Source organism: Molossus molossus, unplaced genomic scaffold (assembly GCF_014108415.1).
Source record: "Molossus molossus isolate mMolMol1 unplaced genomic scaffold, mMolMol1.p scaffold_m16_p_11, whole genome shotgun sequence".
NCBI classification, from domain to species: Eukaryota; Metazoa; Chordata; class Mammalia; order Chiroptera; family Molossidae; genus Molossus; species Molossus molossus.
The window spans coordinates 74,895,528-74,915,451 of record NW_023425346.1 but is presented as its reverse complement, the minus strand read 5'-3'; the positions used below and the strand labels follow the sequence as shown (position 1 = coordinate 74,915,451).

The window sequence follows — 19,924 nt, the reverse complement described above, 5'->3', positions numbered from 1 at the left end:
TTTGAACAAGATTAATATGAAGATAAAAGCAAAATTTGAAATGAAAAGAGAACCCCTCAGGGACAGAATATACCAGAAATTTATTTTGGTATAAGTTCCTGAAAGTTTTTTCCAGATTTCATACTTAACAATGTACTGTTATATAGTAGAAGAAAAACCTACACTTGGGATAGGCAGTAAAAGTCATATGTTTGGAATTTTCACTGTGGCTCAAAATGCAAACACAGTCGAAGCAGAGAAATGCCTGGCAGAATAACATATTAATAATAGTCTCATGAATAACATATTATTTCTAACAGAATAATAACCATTTATTTGCTTTAGATTTCACAAAGTATTTTACTTGTCTCAATTGCTCAAGAGCTTAAATACAGTGTTTATCACAGGCTGGAATAAAAAGTAATAAAGCATATGCTTGCCTTCAAAATGCTCAGAATCTACTAACAGAAAACCAAACTAACTTTTCTGTAATTTTAAGCTATGTATAATAAAAAATAAAATATGTGAATTATACAAATAAATAATAACAATAAAATTTGATACTTGGCCCTGGCCAGTTTTGCTCAGTGGTTAGAGTGTTGGCCCGTGGAGCAGAAAGTCCTGGATTCGGTTCCCACCGAGGGCACGTACCTCAGTTGCAGTTTGCCCCCGGCCCCAGTTGTGTAGGTGGTGACCAGTTCGATGTGTCTCCCTCACATTGATGTTTCTCTCACTCTTCCACCCTCTCTCCCTCCCGCTCTGTCTGAATATAAATGCAAAAATGTCCTCAGATAAGGATAAAAAAAAAAAATTGATATTTTGATAACAGAAATATGTACAAGATAATGAAATAGAACAAGACAGTGATTGACTTGAGGGAGCAGGAAGAAAGGCTAGTACAATGGAATGCTTTACAGTAACTTTGGGTTTTAAAAAGTTATTAATTTTTAAAAATTAAGTAACTATATTCACAGGTAGCCAATTTTACCCATTTTTTGTATATCTATATCCTTCCAAAGATGTTCTAATGCACATATACATAAAAGAATATACAGGGTGGGGCAAAAGTAGGTTTACAGTTGTGAGTATGCAAAACACACAGTTTATTCTTGTATTATTTAATTATTGTATTATTTTCCATACGAACAACTGTGAACCTACTTTTGCCCCCCATGTACATAAGACATTCTTTTTTAAAAAATCCTCACCTGCCCTGGCCAGTTTGGCTCAGCGGTTGGAGCGTCGGCCTGCGGTACAGAGAGACCCGAGTTCGGTTCCCGCTAAGGGCACGTACCTCGGTTGCAGTTTGTCCCCGGCCTTGGTTGGTCGTGCGGGTGGCAGCCACTCGATGTGTCCTTCACATCGATGTTTCTCTCTCTCTCTCTTCCTCTCTCTCCCTCCCGCTCTATCTGAATAAAAAATGGAAAAATGTTCTCGGGTGAGGATAAAAAAATAAAAATAAAAAATAAATAAATAAATAAAATAAATAAAAATCCTCACCTGAGGACGTTTATTGATTTTAGAAAGAGGGGAAGGGATAGAGAAAGAGAGGGAGAAACATCAATATGAGAGAGAAACATCAATCAGTTGCCTCCCGAATGCATCTCAACTAGGGATAGAGCCTGAAACCTACATGTGCCCTGACCGGGAACTGAACCCACCACACCAGTGTAGGGGACGATGCTCCAACCAACTGAGCCACAACAGCTAAGGCCACACATATTCTTTTCTCACTCTTGTCATAAATGGTAACACATACTGCATATACACAGAAAATATGTATAAAATTAAATTCTATACCATGGAGATCATTCCAAGATCAGTAAACAACAAAATGCCTTCTTACATTTTGGGGGGGACAGAGCTGAATATCATTCTATTGTGGGGCTATACCATCATTTTAACCAATCTCTTGTTGTACTAAGAAACTTAGTATTTAAGAAACTTCCAATCTTTTGCTATTAAAAATTCTGTTGCAATAAATAACCCTGTACACAAGTAACTTCATACATGTTAAATAGTTTTAAAGAGGATCAAAAATTTTGCCAAGGGAAAAACAGGGTAAGATATTACTGGCACAAGGAACAACTCAGACAAAGGCCCAAAGGTGTAAAACTGGAATTAAATAGACTGATATTATTAGAATCTGAGGTGGGAGAATAGCAGTAGGGGACAAAAAAGGAAAAAGAAACTGGAGCCAGATGACTTGCACTTAATTCTGTAGTATTTCAATAAGGAGTGGGACAAGGTCGGCTTTTTGCTTTGAAAAGACTACTCTAAGGAAACAACCCAAATATTCATCCACTAATGAATGGACAAATAAATGTGCTATATCCACACAATCGAATGTTCAGGAATAAAAAGGAATGCAATAATGATACATTCTACAACACAGATAAACTTTGAAAACATCATGCTAAGTGAAAAAAGCCAGTATTTCACAAAAGACCACATATTTCATGATTTATATAAAATGTCCAGAATAGGCAAATCTACAGAAACAAAGCAGATTAGTGGTTGCCTATGGCTGGAGAGGAGGGAAGGTTAAGGAGAAATGGGGAGGAATTGCTAACAGATATAGGCTTGGGGGAGGAGGGTGATAGAAATATTTTTAAACTGTTTGTGGTAATGATTGCATACATTCATAAATATACTAAAAACCACTGAATTGTGCACTTTATTTTTAAATATGTTTTTATTGATTTTTTTTTTTTTGAGAGAGAGAGGAAGGGAGAGAGAGAACATCAATGTGAGAAACATGGATCATCTGCCTCCTGCATGCCCCCTACTGGGAACTGAGCCTGAAACCTGCCCTGATGGGAAATTGAACTGGACCTCTCAGTCCATGGGAGAATGCTCAATCCACACTGGCTGGGCGAATTGTGCACTTTATTACTATTATTATTATTATTATTTTATTGATTTTAGATAGAGAGGGAGGGAGAGGGAGAGAGATAGAAACAGCAATGAGAGAGAACATCGACTGGCCGCTCCTGCATGCCCCACACTGGGGATTTGGCCCACAACCTGGGCATGTATCCTGACTGGGAATCAAACCGACAACCTCCTGGTGCACCGGTCCATGCTCAACCACTGAGCCACACCGGCCGGTTGAATTGTGCACTTTATTTTATTATTTTTTTATCCTCACCCGAGGACATATTTTTGCATTTATCTTCAGATAGAGTGGGAGGGAGAAAAGGAGGGAGAGACAAAAATAGATGTGAGAGAGACACATAGAGTGGCTGCCACCTGCACAACCCCAACCAAGGCTGGGGACAAACTGCAACTGATATGTGCCCTTAGTGGGACCTTAACCCGAGACTCTGGTCCACAGGCCGACGTTCTAACCACTGAGCCAAACCGGCCAGGGCGAATTGTGTACTTTAAATGGGTAATTTTATGGTATGTAAATTATATCTCAGTAAAGCTGCTAAATTAAATATTCTGATGACTATATAGAGAACAGATCTGAAAGGGGTCAAGACTCAAGGCAGAAAAACCAGTTAGGAAACATAACAGTCCAAGTGAAAGATAATGAGGGTCTAAGCTAAGATACAGACAGTAGACAAAGAGGAGGGCTCAAAAGATATTTGGGAGCTAAGCCCAACAGAATTTATTTGCTGACAAGATAAAGGGTTGATGGGCAAGAGCTGAATCTTTAATTTCTGGCTGGGATGACTGGGTGAAGGACTGTGTTACTACCTATATTTCCTACTCATATGAGATAGGAAGCATAAAAGCAGATTTTGGATGAAAGATAAGTTCATTTCAGATATGTTGAGTTTGAGATCCCTATAGGATATCAAAATGAAATTGTCAAGTATATAATTGTTCTGAGGTGCCTCGAGCTAGGGGGAGAGACCTGGGGCTGTAGATTTGAGAGTCAGGAATAAAGAGGCAGTAGTCAAAATTATGGAATTGGATGTGATTGCTTGGGAAATCACATAGAGTTAGCAAGGCATAGGCCAAGAATGAAACTCTAACATTTCATTGAGCATTTCCTCTACGGTGGTGGACACATTGCTCCGTTGTACTTTGTTTCAAAGCCTTTAGCTAAACCATCTTATTTAATCCTTATAACAATTTCACAAGTTAAGGCAATTGATACTGATCATTCTTAATTTATAGATAAGGTGACTGGAATGAGGAAACTATTTTGCGCAAGGTGTCAGGGCCAAAAGTGACTCTGCTGGAATAACTAGAATCTAGGTCTGTTCCAATGCTCAGCCTCTTCCTACTTCATCTCTGCTTTCCACTACTCTAATATTGAGCACAGTTTTTCTTCACTGCACCTAGCAGACATGTAATTGATTACTTAAAAAACCAAACTTCAATGAGGTCATCAGAGACGCTAAATTAAGGGGTAGGATAAAAAGAGAAAGCAAGTGGGTGACTTTATTTCCGTTTTAAGAGCTACTTATCTTAAATAAAGAGGAAGTTTTCTTTGTACAGAATAACGGCGCTCCGAAGCCGTGATCCCTGGGGTTCGAAAAGGCAAAACCAGAATCTGCTGAGGGTAGTAATGAGGAACCCTATTCTCAGTCTTCATACCGTATCTTATGGATTTACATTCTTGCTAACAGCGCTGACTAGGGCCGCCTAAACGTCGAGGGCCAGCTTTGTCAACGACTTTCTCAGCGGGGAAGGGGCGAGAGCACCAGAGCTTTAGGCCTGGAGACGAGGCGACTGCCCCAGGGACCCTAGAGACACCACCACCACTCCCATTTCCAGCACCCCTGGGGAACCCCGTCAAAGGGCCAGCACCCTCCCCACCTCCCCTTACTCACTTTTTTGATATTGGATTTGGAAGCGGGATGAAAGTCCTTCTTGCACATGAAATTGGCGAAGGATTTCCCCATCTTGGCGGATGAGCCAGAGAAAGCAGCCGCTAGATCTGAGAGCAACGTAAACAAACTCTGCCGCCTCACCGGAACTGCGCCTCTCTCGGGAGGGGGGACTTCCGGGATCAAAGGGAACAGCTTCCGGCAGCTAGCGCCTCCACCTGCCAGGGTTCGCCCCTTCCCCTGTTCTCTTTGGGTCGCTCGGAGGCCAGGTGAGGGGCGTGCACGGGGAGGGGCGTGCACGGGGAGGGGCGTGCGTAGATGAGGCAGGGAGTAGGGAGACCGGAAGCGGCGCGGTCAGACCGAGGGTCCGCTGGGAGGGGCTCCGGGTCACAGCTGCCGGGGCTGCGGTTTCAACGCCCCCGAATGCTCTGGGCGGCGGCTCTTCTGCAGGACGTGTTTGAAGTTCGATCCTTTTACTCTGTGAACTCTGACTCGAGTTAACATAAACTTCTCTGCACCGAGTTTCTCATCTATGTTATGGAAATAGTAATTTTCGCGATATGTAGCATGTTTGTGAGGATGTTTCCGATAGCAGTTGGTGAACCAAAGCATATACAATAGAATGTCCTCTCCACAAGAGCAAGGACTGTCTGTCTTGTTACCAGCTGTGCGGTGCCTGGTGCAGAAAGATGTTCAATGAACATTTATTGAGTGATAAATACACACCAGGGGCTCGTAAAGGCTCTCAGGCTTTCCCTCCGGATGGGCTAGGCGCCTTCCTAACTAGGATGCGTGTTAGCTTTGCTTCCCCAAGACCCGTTGGAGAGCGCAGATCTCCTAGTGCGCTTGATGGCCCTGAGACTACAGGGTTTTTAGCGGACCTGGCTGCTGTAGGGAATCCACCAAACAATTTCTCTTGCGGGTGCGTGTGTGTGATGCCTTTCGTGAGAAATTTACTTGTCTGCTGAATGACAACAATAACAGTTTTCATTTGAGTGCCTTCTATGCTCTATGTACTGTGCAAAAATACTTTACACATCGTCTTACTAAATTCTCCTAAGAGTCCTATGAGATATTTACCAATGAATGAGGCAGGAGACTAGAGAGAGATGAAATAACCTACCTAGGAACACAAATTGAAGGCGATCCAAGAAATAAAGGTCAAAATATACACAAAAAAGAACACAAGCAATTGTGACCTCTCTCCATTACTGAGAAAAAGAGAAAAATTCTTAGGAGTTTCAGACTGAAGTTTTTTCTTATTTGAATCATTTTATCTTTTTTTAAACTGAAACATTTATAAGATTTAAATTTTGTTTTTAAGATGCGTGGATAAAGCCATTTTAAGGTTTGGGTATTACACAATAAAGGAAAGAAGGAAACTATAAAACAATGTATTCATTCTGGAAGCAAAGTAAAAATTTTAGACACTTAGGCGTTCTAAGATTTAGGATTTAAGATGTTTTTGAATTACAAATGACATAATATTGATATTAAATTTTACAATCAGGGTTTACAAGTTATGGACATGAACTTCTTCCTGGAAATATCAACAATTTGAAATTTTGTGGATTTTTTTTGTGTTTGTCTGATTCAGTGAGTCTGTTTCAAAATGTTGGTCTTATCAGTATTACAATCTGTGTGTTTTCTTCTCCAGCTCAAAGGAGACACCTTCCTCCTTCCTTTGAGGAAATAGTGGGTACATAATACTGAGACTTTTCTATAAGTTATCATGATGAGAATACAAAGATTAATAGGACAGTCCTGGCCGGTTTGGCTCAGTGGTAGAGCATCGGCGCCTGGACCAATGAGTTGCAGGTTCAATTCCAGCCAAGGGCACGTACCTCGTACCTCGGTTGCAGTTTGTCCCAGCCCTGGTCAGGGTGCCAGAGGCAACCAGTCCACGTGTCTCGATCTGTCCCTCTCACGTTGATGTTTCTCTCTCTCTCTCCCTCCCACTCTATCTGAAGATAAATAGAATAAATATCCTCAGGTGAGGATTAAAAAAAAATAATAATAAGACATATTCTCTAGCCCAACTGGTGTGGCTCAGTGGTTGAGCTTCGACCCATGCACCAAGAGGTCATAGGTTCCATTCCTGGTCAGGACACATGCATGGATTTCGTGGGCTTGGTCCCCAGTGGAGAGTGTACAGGAGGCAGCCCATCATGGTTCTCTCTCAAATCGATGTTTCTATCTTTTTCTCCTTCTCCCTTCTCCTCGCTCTATGAATCAGTAAAAATATATTTTTAAAAAATAAGACATATTCTCAACCCTCAAGGATCTCATATATAGTAAGAATATATATATATATATATATATATATATATATATATATAGTAAAATATGGTCTTTACAACAGTAGAACTAGGGATAGGGATTCCCAAATATGGACATAGTTTAAAGGTGACTCAGCTAAGACTTCAGGAGAAAAAGATTTTAGAGGGTAAATTTGACTGATAGTTTAGAAGAAGGTACTTGACATTGCCATTTTCTTATTGATTCTTGTACTACAAGATTCATTCCCAATTCATTTTCTTACTGATTTTTGTACTACAGTACACGAAGTTTAAAACTTCAATGAATAGCTTTTATTAGATATGGCAATAATATCCCCTGTTTGTAAAGTAAACTTTCTGTATGTATGTACTTAAAAATACTTTTCTCTTTATATTTTGAATCTTCTATGATTTTCAGTTTTAAAAAAAATGGAACCTCGTTCCTGTGACACTTTCGTGGCATTACCTCCAGCAACAGTTAAAAATAGGATTATTTTTGGAAAAAATTCAGACAGACTCTGTGATGAAGTACAAGAGGTAGTTTATTTTCCTGCTGCAGTTCACGATAACTTGAGAGGACATCTTAAGGTAAGTGAATTACAGATTTTGTTAGCAATATGTTTCTTTAAAAATATTATAAACCTTTTTTTTCCCTATCATTAGCTAGCTATTTGGAAGATACTATAGAACCTAAAAATGCAAGAATTTAAATTTGAAAAATAACTTGAATCAAAAGTAGACTGCTGGTATTTTATTTCATGATTTAGAAGAAGCTGAGACAATAATAATAATAATGATAATAATAATTGTTAAAAGATAAAATTTTTGAATGCTTATTATATGTAAGCCTGTTATGTGAGGCAGGGGTTTAAAACCTGCTGTCAAGCTTAGAATTCAGTAGAGGGATCGAATGCATATGCAGCTAACCGCACTATAAAGTAAAATGTTCTAAATGTGAAATTTAAGAGCATCAAGCTGTGACAGCAGCGGAGAAGGAAGAGTTTATCCACACTAGGGATGAAGGAAAGCTTCACCTGGAGTTGGGTTTTCAGCTGGAATTTGATGGACAAAAAGGAATTTTATTGGTGCAGAATAGGAAAAGTCATTCCAGATTCTGAAATAACAGTTTTATTATCTGGGAATAAAAAAATTTTTTTTTTGGCTCAGTGATAACACTATCAACATGAATTTTATGTAGTCATTTGGTAAAATACAGATCAATTAAAGTATTCTTTAAATTTTTTATTAAAAAATCAATTTAGCAAGTAAAAGTTTTACATTGTGCTTCAATAGCTAACATTTATTTATTTATTTTGGTACGTGCCCCTAGCGGGAACTGAACTCAGGACTCTCTGGTCCGCAGGCCGATGCTCCAACCACTGAGCCAAACCGGCCAGGGCCTAACATTTATTTTTTAGATTTCATTGATATTCTGATACTAAAATATATTAAATGCTATTTGTATTCTGTATATGAGACCAGTTTTTCTTTTGCTGTGACTATTATTTATTTGGGTCCATTTACACTTTTGTCTCTTTATATGTAAGTCTAGCATATCTTATAAACTGGTAGTTCTCATTATTTTCACTGCTGCAGACATACCAGGTGGATGGGCTTCTATGGCAATACCCTGTGTATAAGGGCTACTATATGGGACTTATATCACTAACCAAGAAATATTGGACATTAAGATCGACAGTTACTTCCTTAATCTTCAACTCATATACATCTTCCTTTACAAAATTTTTCAAGTTTTCACAATTAGAAACCATCTCCCTCCTGAGCTTGAGTTAGTTCCTCAGCTTCATTTTTTTTCATGGCCCCCTATTTTTGTTGTATCTTAGTTAATGTACAAGTCTTAATTTCTTGAAAGCAAGATCTGTATCTGATTCATCTCTTAGCAAAGCTTTATAATAGGAGATGCTCAGCAAATATTTGAATGAATACATGCTTCAGAGTCAATTCTGAATATGGGTAATGCCTTTATTATTGAAAATTTCAATTTAGTTATACCTCATTTATCTCTTTCATAATGGTCATGTTTTCTGATTTATTTTTAAGATTCTGGACTTGGACTACTTTTATTTTTTGGTTTTAATTTATGGTTGCTGCTATGATTTTCTTTACAGTGTACTTACATAGAAATTGATCAAGTTCGTGAAACATATGCTGTTGTTCTCAGTCGCCCAGCTTGGTTATGGGGAGCAGAAATGGGAGCCAATGAGCATGGAGTTTGCATTGGGAATGAAGCTGTTTGGGGAAGAGAAGAAGTTTGTGACAAAGAGGCACTACTGGGCATGGACCTTGTCAGGTTATTCTCCTGTTTGTTTTTTTTGCACTATAGAACTTGTCTAAATTTTAAATTTTGATGTAACTCTTCCATATTTTATTTTTATATATTTTTTATTTTTTGGACTTTGATACTTTATAGTTTGTGTAAAAAAATGCTTTAAAGTACTGGCATGCAGTGTAAAGACCCTCAAATATCATTAACTGGTACAGGCTAAAAGTTGATAATCATGATTTATTGGAAGTATCTAACATATTTTATCAGACCATAACAAATTCTCACAGTAACCTCATGGACATATGTTATTATCCTTATTTACATATGTGATATCTGAGGGTCAGAGATAAAGTAATTTGACAGTAAATTACCAAGTGGAAATTTGAACATTGATCTATTTGACTTCAAATCTTTGTTTTTAATTCCAAATTGACTTCAGGAGGAATCATTTTGAAGTTGGGTTTCAGTTTATCTGTTTTCTGAAAACTGAAGTTTTCAGTTTATCTGTTAACTTGAAGAAATTTTTACTTTGACTATAAACATAAAATCTCATGTGCATGAAATTATTTAAGCAAAATAATGGAAATTTATTTTAATCTGAGAACTTTAATATTTTTATTTTAGATTGGGCCTTGAAAGAGCTGATACAGCTGAAAAAGCCCTTGATGTCATTGTTGATTTATTAGAAAAATATGGCCAGGGTGGAAATTGTTCAGAGGGTGGTATGGCATTTAGCTACCACAACAGTTTCCTGATAGCTGATAGAAATGAAGCCTGGATTCTGGAGACTGCAGGAAAGTACTGGGCGGCAGAAAAAGTACACGGTATGGACAACTTTTCATTATTTGTTATACAATTAATAAAATTCCTTTAATTGTAGACATTGTGTGTGATTGTCTTTCAAGACTTATAATTCAGTGCAATGAAGGGTTGAACTACAGGGGAAATGAAAAAATTTTAAAGAGCATACAATGAGAGAGCACTATAAAGAGCTTTCTTGAAAAGGAGAAAAAGGTGGTGTTATCTCTTTTTCACATATGTGATATAAATTTTAAATAACCTGTATATATTTTCTGTACAGTAGCTCTTGGCTGCCTTACAGTGCTTTTCCACTTTTAACAATCCCTTACTATTTCTTTCTCTTTTAACTTTAGGCTGAACTCCCAAATTTTATCATGTGTGGGTATGGCGGTGAAAAAGGGGAGTGGTGGTGGGGTAGGGATGGATGTCTGTAGGTTAGTGGTTGGAAAGAATGTGTTGATACAATAGTAAAGCATTCAAAAATTGGTATCATAGTAAAATAACACAATTTCATTGTTTTAGAATGCTTTGTTTTGTTTTCCATGGTTTCTTTGTGATCATACTTTCCTCTCATTTTTCAAGTGAGAAAATCCAGATATTGGAAGTACTCAAGGCAGTGAGTGAAGGACTTAGAATTTAAATCTTTTGATTCTGAATCTTAGTTCAATGTTCTTTCACTAGAGTACATTCTTGTGTTCAAGCATGATTACCTACTTTTTGTGTACTTATCTCCTGGATCTTGTGGTTTTACAAGGGAGATAAGATACACATGTGAAAATATTAAATGTTGCATTAATGGTACAGACATATTAATGCTGTAAACACTAAGAGAAAGTAAAAGGCATTGTGAGCCAGAGGAGTTCAGAAAGGCTTCATGAAGGTATCCTCAAGTTTTGGAGAATTTGGATGTTATATTTCATGAAAGGTCATTGCCAGTTGTTTTGATGGATCTTTTACATTTTGCATGTATGTTTAATACAACAGTAAAAAAATCAATACATATAATTGAATTTAGACTATTTTTCTTATTGTGATAATTGGCCTATTGTACCATTAAGCACTTTTTATTTTATTAAATGTGCCACTTGGAAGAGAGAAATGAGTAAATATTATTTTGAAAAAGATAGTAGACCCAGCTAGCTATCCAATATGAACACCATCATTGGGTCTAATTATCCAGCTATAGATTAACTTTGCCAACTGGTTTCTCTTCCTTACTAAATGACCCTAAGAATTAAAGAGTTAAACTATAGGCAATTAGCTATTAAATGGAAAATTTCTCTTTTCTGTATTTGTTCTATCATGACTTGTCTAGTTTTTATAGTGAGACTATATCAAGTATGACTGCATTAGGATAATTTAATTGATTTCTACTTGGCAGACTATCATTCTAAATCCATCTTAAAACATTATCAATTTTCATTTATCATGATATATTTCATTTATTTTGTTCTCTTTAGCAAAGCTTGTTTTTTTTTTTTTGTTTTTTTTTAATGTTTTCACTGATTTTAGAGATAGAGGAAGGAAGAGGGAGAGAACGAAACATCCATCATCTGCCTCCTACACGCCCCCTACTGGGAATGGAACCTGCAACGTGGTCTTGTGCTCTGACTGGGAATCCAACCAATAACCTCTTGGTGAATGGGACAGTGTTCAACTAACTGAGCCACACCGGCTGGGCTAGCACAGGCTTTTATTGTTTCTTCTATTTGTATTTTAGATGAACATTTTGTTTATATCTTAGTGACATGATATTTTTGGAAGCCTGTTTCTGTTCTAAACTTGTTTGTGAACTATTTAAAAAAACAAATTCACATAAAAAAATAATATCTAAAAAATATAAAGAATTCTCAAAACCCAACAGTAAAAAAACAATCTAATTAGAAACATGGGCAAAAGACATGGAGACATTTTATCTAAAGGGACATACAGATGTCAAAAAAGCACATGAAATGATGTTCAACATCATTAACTATTAGGGAAAGGCGAACTAAAATCACAATGAGATATTACTATACCTCTATCAGAATGGCTAAAATTAAAAATGACACCACCATGTCTGGTCAACACATGCACCAAGAGGTTGCTGGTTCAATTCCCGGTCAGGACACATGCCCAGGTTGTGGGCCCAATCCCCAGTTGGGGGACATGCAGGAGACGGCCAATCGATATTCTATCTCATCGCTGTTTCTGTCTCTCTCCCTCTCCTTTCCTCTCTCTCTAAAATCAATGAAGGAAAAAAAATAATAGCACCAAATGCTGGTGAGACTATGGAAACTAGATCACTAATACATTGATGGTAAGAATATACAGCTACTCTGGATAACAGTTTGGCAGTTTAAAAAAATCCAAACATGAGCCCTGGCCAGTCTTGCTCAGTTGTTAGAGCCTCTGTCCATGGTCCAGAGAGACCCAGGTTCAGTTCCTGCTAAGGGCACGTACCTCGGCTGCAGTTTGTTCCTGGCCCCAGTTGGGGTTGTGCAGGAAGTGGCCACTTGATGTATCCCTTTCACATCGATGTTTCTCTCTCTCTTTCTCTCTCCCTCCCACTCTATCTGAACAACAATCGAAAAATGTCCTCAGGTGAGGATAAAAAAAAATCCAAACATGAAACTACCATTAAACCTTGCAAATGCAATATTGTGCATTTGTCCCAGAGAAGTAAAAACTTATATTCACACAAGAGCCTGTACTTGAATATTTACAGCATCTTTTTCCATGACAGCCCAAAACAGATGTCCTTTACCTTGTGAATGGCTAAACAAACTGCCATATATACATACATACTATAAAATACCACTCATCAATAAAAAGCAGTGAATTGTTAATACATGTAATAACTTGAATAAATTTTTAGAGAATTATACTGAATGAAAAAAAGCCAAAAGGTTATATACTGTATGACTCTATTTATATAACATTCTTAAGTGACAGTTGTAGAAATGGATAACAGTTAGTGGTTGCCTGGGGTTAATGAGGAGCTGGGTGTGGGAGACAAGTGAGTGTGGCTATAAAAGGGCAATTTAAGTGATCCTTTGGTGATGAAAATATTCTATATCTTGACTATATCAATACCAGTATTTTGGTTGTAATATTATACAAGATGTTCCTATTGAGGGGAACTGGGTAAAGTATACATAGGATCTGTTTATCACTTCTTTCAACTGCATGTGAATCTATATGTCAAAATAAAAAGTTTAATTTAGAAAGTAATTTATTTATCTATTTGATAAATAGATGCATATGGTGCAAAATTTGGAAGTCTATATTTACATTTAAATAGTGATGAAGAATCATAATGTGCAGATCGGTACATTATGTTAAATATCACTTTTTTTCCTCCCTTCACTTCTTCTTCTTTGAAAACAGAGGGAGTTCGTAATATTTCTAATCAGCTTTCTATAACGACCAAGATTGATCGGGAACATCCAGACATGAGAAACTATGCTAAGCAGAAAGGTTGGTGGGATGGTAAAAAGGAGTTTGATTTTGCAGCAACATATTCTTATATTGACACAACCAAGATGACGGTCTCACCAGGCAGATACTGTGAAGGCTACAAACTTCTGAATAAACACAAAGGTAATTTTATCATTTAAATAATATCAAATTGAAAAATTTTATTTTGGTAGATATAATATGGGTATGATAAAATATGTTTTCGAGGAATTATTCTTAGTAAAGATGTAGTTTTATTTAAACTAAAAACATTGTGATATTGTAAGCTATTTTTTAAGATGAATGAAGTGTTTTATAGTTATGAGAGGGTAATCATTCTTTTTTATTTTATTTTTTCTGTCACTATTTATTCCCTCTGTGCCCTCTTCCCACCCCTCTCCAACAATCACCACACTGTTGTCCATGTCCATGAGTTCTTTCTCTCTTTTTTTTTTTCTTTGTTGTTCAAAAAAGACGCAAATTATATGTCAGGAAAAGAGAGATCATTATAGATCCCTCAGACATTAGGAGGATAATAGGGGAATACTACAAATAGCTCCTAAGTGTATTCAATAATGTAGAGAACATGAACCAATTCCTTGAATGCCACCAACCACCAAAATTCACCTAAGCAAAAATAACTCTTTTTTAAAAGAGAGTTTTTTATTGGTTTTTAGAGAGAGAAGAAGGGAGAGGGAGAGAGAAACATCAACGTGAGAATGAAATATCAGTTGGCTTCCTCCTGTGTGCCCCATACCAGGGATGGATCCTGCAACTCCAGGCATGTGCCCTGACTGGGAATCCAACCAGCAACCTTTGGCACCTGGGATGACACCCAACCAACTGACCCACACTGGCCAGGGAAGAAATAACTCTTGATTTAACAGACAATTTAATTGTTTGTACTCAACCTACAAACTATCCCATGGTCGGCAGCTCAAATTTCAGTTAAGTTCTTCTACCTTTAGCTGATATGCCACACACAAATTAGCTGGAGATTTGGGCAGAGTTTTTTTTTTACACAGAATTTAGTGGTTCTTCTCTTTAACTCTCACCTTTATGGTATTCCCTCTTCTTTTCCTAGTGTCTATGATTGACCTCTGTTTCTTTAGGCCACAAAGACTAAATTTTCTATTGCTACCTGCCCAGTATCGCACAGTATTGACTGTGGGCTTTGCACAGGCTAACACTGTAACAGAGAAAGGGAAACTTACCCTGTGCATTATATCATCGTCCAAATGTCACCTACCCTTCAGAATGTTTCTGCTTTTGTTCACTCTGAAGAGCCTTGAGGTAGTTAATTTTTTGCATTTTATACTGAGTTTATAGGCATGTAAGGGAGGGTTGGTCTGATAGAGCATACTCAGCCAAATTAAAGTAGAACTCTCTTCCATGTCATTTAATATTCTATGACATTATTTTACATGTAAAAATAAATATATTCACATGATTCAAAATTCAGAGGTGCATAAGAGTATACAGTGAAGTCTCTCTCTTACTGTGTCCCTAGTTATTCAGTTATTTTTCCCAGAGGCAATTCCATATTATTCTCCCAGAGATGATGTATGCTTAATGCAACAAGTATGTATATGTATTCTTTTTTTCTCTCATTTTTTTACAGACACAGTAGCATGCCGTACACTTTTATGCACATAACTTTTCTTTAGCAATATGCAATGTAAATTATTCTATTTTAATACATACAGAACTTTCTCAGTTTTTAGACAGATGCATAGAATTCTATTCTTTTCATATCTTGTTTATCTCCATATGGTTGTATTTTAACCATTATATAATAAATACTGATTGTAAAAATCATACTTTAGTTAACAAAGTTCCTGTTATTTCGGTTGTTTTTAGTTTTTCACTACTGAAATTTATAGCTTATATATAATGCCTCACATCCATAATTACTTTCCTAAAATAAGTTTATAGAAATAGAATGTGGGCCCAGAGCATATACATGTTTTAAGGCTTTCAAACATAGCCGGAATGACGACCAGAAAAGTGCCATCATTTAAATTTCCACCAGCAGTGTTTAAATGTCCATTTTCTAATACACTTAACAATATAGAATATCATTTTTGTTCAACCTTGATAATTTTGTAGGAAGAAAGGGAATGCTATTTAAAAATATATTCCTCTTTTTAGCACAATTAGACATATTCTTATGCATATTGAAACTTTGTCCTTTTTAAATAAATTGCCTGTTTATTAGTATATCTTTTCCAATTTTTTTTTTTTTTACATTTTTTTTTTGGTACGTGCCCCTAGTGGGAACCGAACCCGGGACTCTCTGGTCCACAGGCTGATGCTCCAACCGCTGAGCCAAACTGGCCAGGGCTCTTTTCCAATTTTTATATTCAGTTACTACTAACTCTTAAAAAATAATTTCTAATGTACCTTTGTCCTTTTGTTTCCAAATAATTCCAGAAAAGTAACTGTTATTTAAGAAGATTACTGGGTGGCAGATAACTGCTAAAAGGATCAGTCTACTAATAAAAAAATGTGATATATCCTCCTTCACTTGAAGTATTATATAGTTCTATAAGTCAATCAGAAAGCAACTACTGAGGGGTAGATCAGTCAATGATTGATATTTGCTTCCCAGGAATTCATTAAACAAATTAATGATATGTTAGTTATTTGGTATGGCAGGAAAAAAATTTATAACAATGTTTTCAGACTATCTTAACATCATTGTTTTCAAAGTACTTAATATCTTACTTATATTTTAATTTCCAAAAGAATGTCTTATCATTTGAAAATTTTTCTATAAAGTTTCTTAATGCTAGTTTATTATTTTATAAATAGGATATAAAAACTATCTTTTTCTCATGTGGATGGGTATGTAGAAAACACTAAAATATATTATTCTAAGGATTTTAACTTTAGACTTATTATTGTAAAAGTAGATACAGGAGTAGCAGTTGCAGCTACACCTACTTCCATTTATTAAAAGCACATCAAGGACTAGACACTGTGCTAAGTGGTTACATTATCATCTTGAAGCAACGTGTGAAGTAGGTATTATCTTCATTTTACAAATTATGAAACTGTGCTCTTCATTTATCTCCTCTATGAAATGGAAAAAAATGGACTCTCTTACTTGTCTTTATATTTCTCTCAGCACCTAGTCTTGCTCTAGTAGTTATGTGTACTTAATGTTTTTGCTTAAATCTAAAAAGGAATGAATTAAATTATAATTGCAGATAGTTTAACAAAGATTACTGTTGTATATTTCTTGGCAATAAATTGAAATCCTCAGGATATAAAATTAGCAGGCCTTCTTAAAAAATGAAAAACAACAACACATAACTAAAGTGGAGAGGAAAATGTTAAGAATCCTAAGGTTTATGGTAATTAAACAAAGGAAGAAAAAATAAACAATTATAAATTAATTTTAACTGCATCATAATAATTGATTCTGTTTTATTTCACTACAAAATAATTGAGTAATATATTTGAAATGCATATATGATTGTAGTAATCAGTGCACCTCACATGAAACTTACTTTTCCTCCCAAGTTTGTAGTTCATCCAGCTTTCTGTGCTTTGCCAAAAGAATAAATGTCTTTCCAGTAAAATTGTCTACTAGTACATTATGGTTAATTTTTTCCTATGATTTTTCTAGATGGAGGAGCTTACCTCTCTTATTTCCAACGCTCCCTGTCTGATAGCTATTAACTGTGCTGCATGTATATCCAAATTGTATCTATATTCACTCCTGTATTTTAAATAACCAGTTTAAATTGCAAAGAAATTGCACCCTGTGTTTTGCATTCATTCGAGTGAACCCTGCCACTGCAGTCTCAGTACTTATTCAATGCTTGCTAGTGGATTACTTATAGCCATTCTACTCAAGTGATCATGTAAATCCTCCTTTCATTTTGAGAATTGTAGGTTTTGAATACAGGAAACATTTTCATAACAGCTATATTATTGCAGTGTTATGGTTCTGACACTGTTTTCATTAAAACTTGTCATTTATAGGAATTTAGATTTGAATCGTTTTAAAATCTCACTAGGTGCAGAAGCTATCTGTCTGATAGGTATGTATGGTAGGTTTTTGCTTTATTGTTTAGTTTTAATATTAAGGCTTGGTTTCATATGCACTTTTTTTACCTCCTGCATTTTCTTCAAATTAATAGAAAGATTTTACTCCTATAACAAGTTATTTATAAGTTATTTTTCTTGAATTTGAAGTTATAGTTATACTATGTAGAAACTGAAATTTTTCTATTAACTTAAAAGAGTTGGCCATGGCCGGTGTGGCTCAGTTAGTTGGAGCATCGTCCCCTACACCAGAAGGTGGCATGTTAGATTCCTGGTCAGGGCACATACCCAGGTTGCAGGCTCAATCCTCAGTCAGGGCTCATATAGGAGGCAACTGATGGATGTTTCTCTCTCTCTTTCTCTCCCTCCCTTACTCTCTCTGAGATCAATAAAAAAAACAAACAAAAAAGTTGGTAGCTTACATGATTGACTAAGGGTGGAACATTAGATTATTTTATATGAAAGTGAATTTTATTTTAACTTGCAATGTCAAACAATCACAATTTGAACCCTGGTCTGTTTGGCTCGGTGGTTAGAGTGTTGGCCTGCAGACTGAAGAGTCACGGGTTCGATTACCAGTCAAGGGCATGTATCTTGGTTGCAGGTTCAATCCCAGCCCCTGCCAGGGTCATGCAGGAAGCAATCAATCCATGTGTCTCTCTCACATAGATGATTCTCTCTTTCTCTCTCTCCCCCTTTATCCCTCTCACTCCATCTAAAAGTCAATGGAAAATTATCCTCAGGTGAGGATTTGAGTATGGACTTGATGTAAGCCTTTTTCTTTTATTATTTCCATATATCATGGGAATAAGGGAAATTCTTGCTTTTCATGCTCTCTTTGTCTTTGTGAGTTATTTCATTTTTTATTCCTTTACTGTCATTGTAGTAAGGTTTGGGAGAGAGGAAACAAATAATTGTGGCCAACCAACTGTGTTAAATGAAAGTTATTTGTTTCTTTAGATCTAATTTTAATGCAATAATTAAACACTTTCATATAAAGTATTTGAAAATATTTGATGGGAAAATAATATGTTTAAAAAGAAAAAAACGATTCTTGTTACAGTATGGATCTACTACGTTAATTATTGTTATAGGCACAACTCGGAGATATTGCAGTTTGATTCCATACCACCACAAGAAAGTGAATATCACAACAAAATCACACCAATATTTGGTTTCCCAGTGCATATAAAAGCTATGTTTACATTATAGTGTGGTCTAGTAAGTGGGCAATAGCATTATGTCTAAAAATATAAATACCTTAACTAAAAATACTTTATTGCTGCCCTGGCTGGCATGGCCCAGTTGGAGCGTTGTCCCAGGGTCACAGGTAAAAGGTCACAGGTTCTATTCCTGGTTGGGGCACATGCCTGGACTATGGGCTAGATCCCCAGTAGGGGGTGTGCAGGAGACAGTCAATCCATGTTTTTGTCTCTCCCTCTCCTTTCCTCTCTCTCTAAAATCATAAAAATAAGTATTAAAAAATAAAACAACACAGTTTAAATAATACCTTATTGCTTGCCATTTAATTGTTTCCGTTTTTTTCCACTGTAAATTATGTTGCAGTGAACATCTTTGTTCATTAAGTTTTTTCAGCATTTCAAATGATTTCTTCTCTCTTTTTTTTTTTTTTTTTTTTTTTAATCCTCATCCGAGTACATTTTTCCATTTTTTTGTACAGATAGAGTGGGAGGGAGAGAGAGGAAGAGAGAGAGAGAGAGAAACATCAACGTGAAAGGGACACATCGAGTGGCTGCTACCCGCACAACCAACCAGGGCCGGGGACAAACTGCAACCGAGGTAGATGCCCTTAGTGGGAACCGAACCCGGGTCTCTCTGGACTGCAGGCCGATCCTCTAACCACTGAGCCAAACCGGCCAGGGCTCAAATTATTTCTTTAGAATAGATTCTAGAAGGGCTGTTGGACTTACAATATTTCGAATCTCAATTTAAACAAATAACATTGTCTCTAGTTCTCTTCTATAAAGCTTAAAGAAATTGTTCCTTAATGAGGATGTTATTCAAAATTTCAAATTGTTAAAATTTTTTTTTTTTGTATGTTGATTTTATATTCTGTGACCTCGCTAAACTAACTTAATTCTAGAGTTTTCGTTGTTGTTGGTTTTCAGATTCCTTGGGATTTTCTAAGTAGATAATCATGTCCTCTGCAAATAGAGACAGTTTTAGTTCTTCCTTTCCAAACTGTGTGCTATTTTGCCCCCTTGCCTTATTGCACTCGCTGGGACTTCTAGTAATATACTAAATAAGAATGGTGAGAGCAGGCATTCTTGCCTTTT

General features: G+C 36.4%; 2 protein-coding genes across 4 annotated transcripts in view; one reads left to right on the top strand and one right to left on the bottom strand.

The window, feature by feature from the left end:
- Positions 1-4,914, bottom strand: part of CIR1 (corepressor interacting with RBPJ, CIR1) — a 45,373-nt gene extending 40,459 nt beyond the window's left edge. For both annotated transcript variants that reach the window (XM_036254867.1, XM_036254868.1), the window contains exon 1: positions 4,770-4,914. In XM_036254867.1, coding sequence (XP_036110760.1) covers positions 4,770-4,841 — 72 coding nt within the window. In that variant the 5' untranslated portion in view covers positions 4,842-4,914. The remainder of the gene's footprint in view (positions 1-4,769) is intronic.
- Positions 4,915-4,959: 45 nt separating this feature from the next.
- SCRN3 (secernin 3) overlaps positions 4,960-19,924 on the top strand; it is a 28,615-nt gene continuing 13,650 nt past the window's right edge. For both annotated transcript variants that reach the window (XM_036254179.1, XM_036254180.1), the window contains exons 1-5: positions 4,960-5,035; positions 7,464-7,633; positions 9,175-9,356; positions 9,957-10,156; positions 13,503-13,715. In XM_036254179.1, coding sequence (XP_036110072.1) covers positions 7,475-7,633; positions 9,175-9,356; positions 9,957-10,156; positions 13,503-13,715 — 754 coding nt within the window. In that variant the 5' untranslated portion in view covers positions 4,960-5,035; positions 7,464-7,474. The remainder of the gene's footprint in view (positions 5,036-7,463; positions 7,634-9,174; positions 9,357-9,956; positions 10,157-13,502; positions 13,716-19,924) is intronic.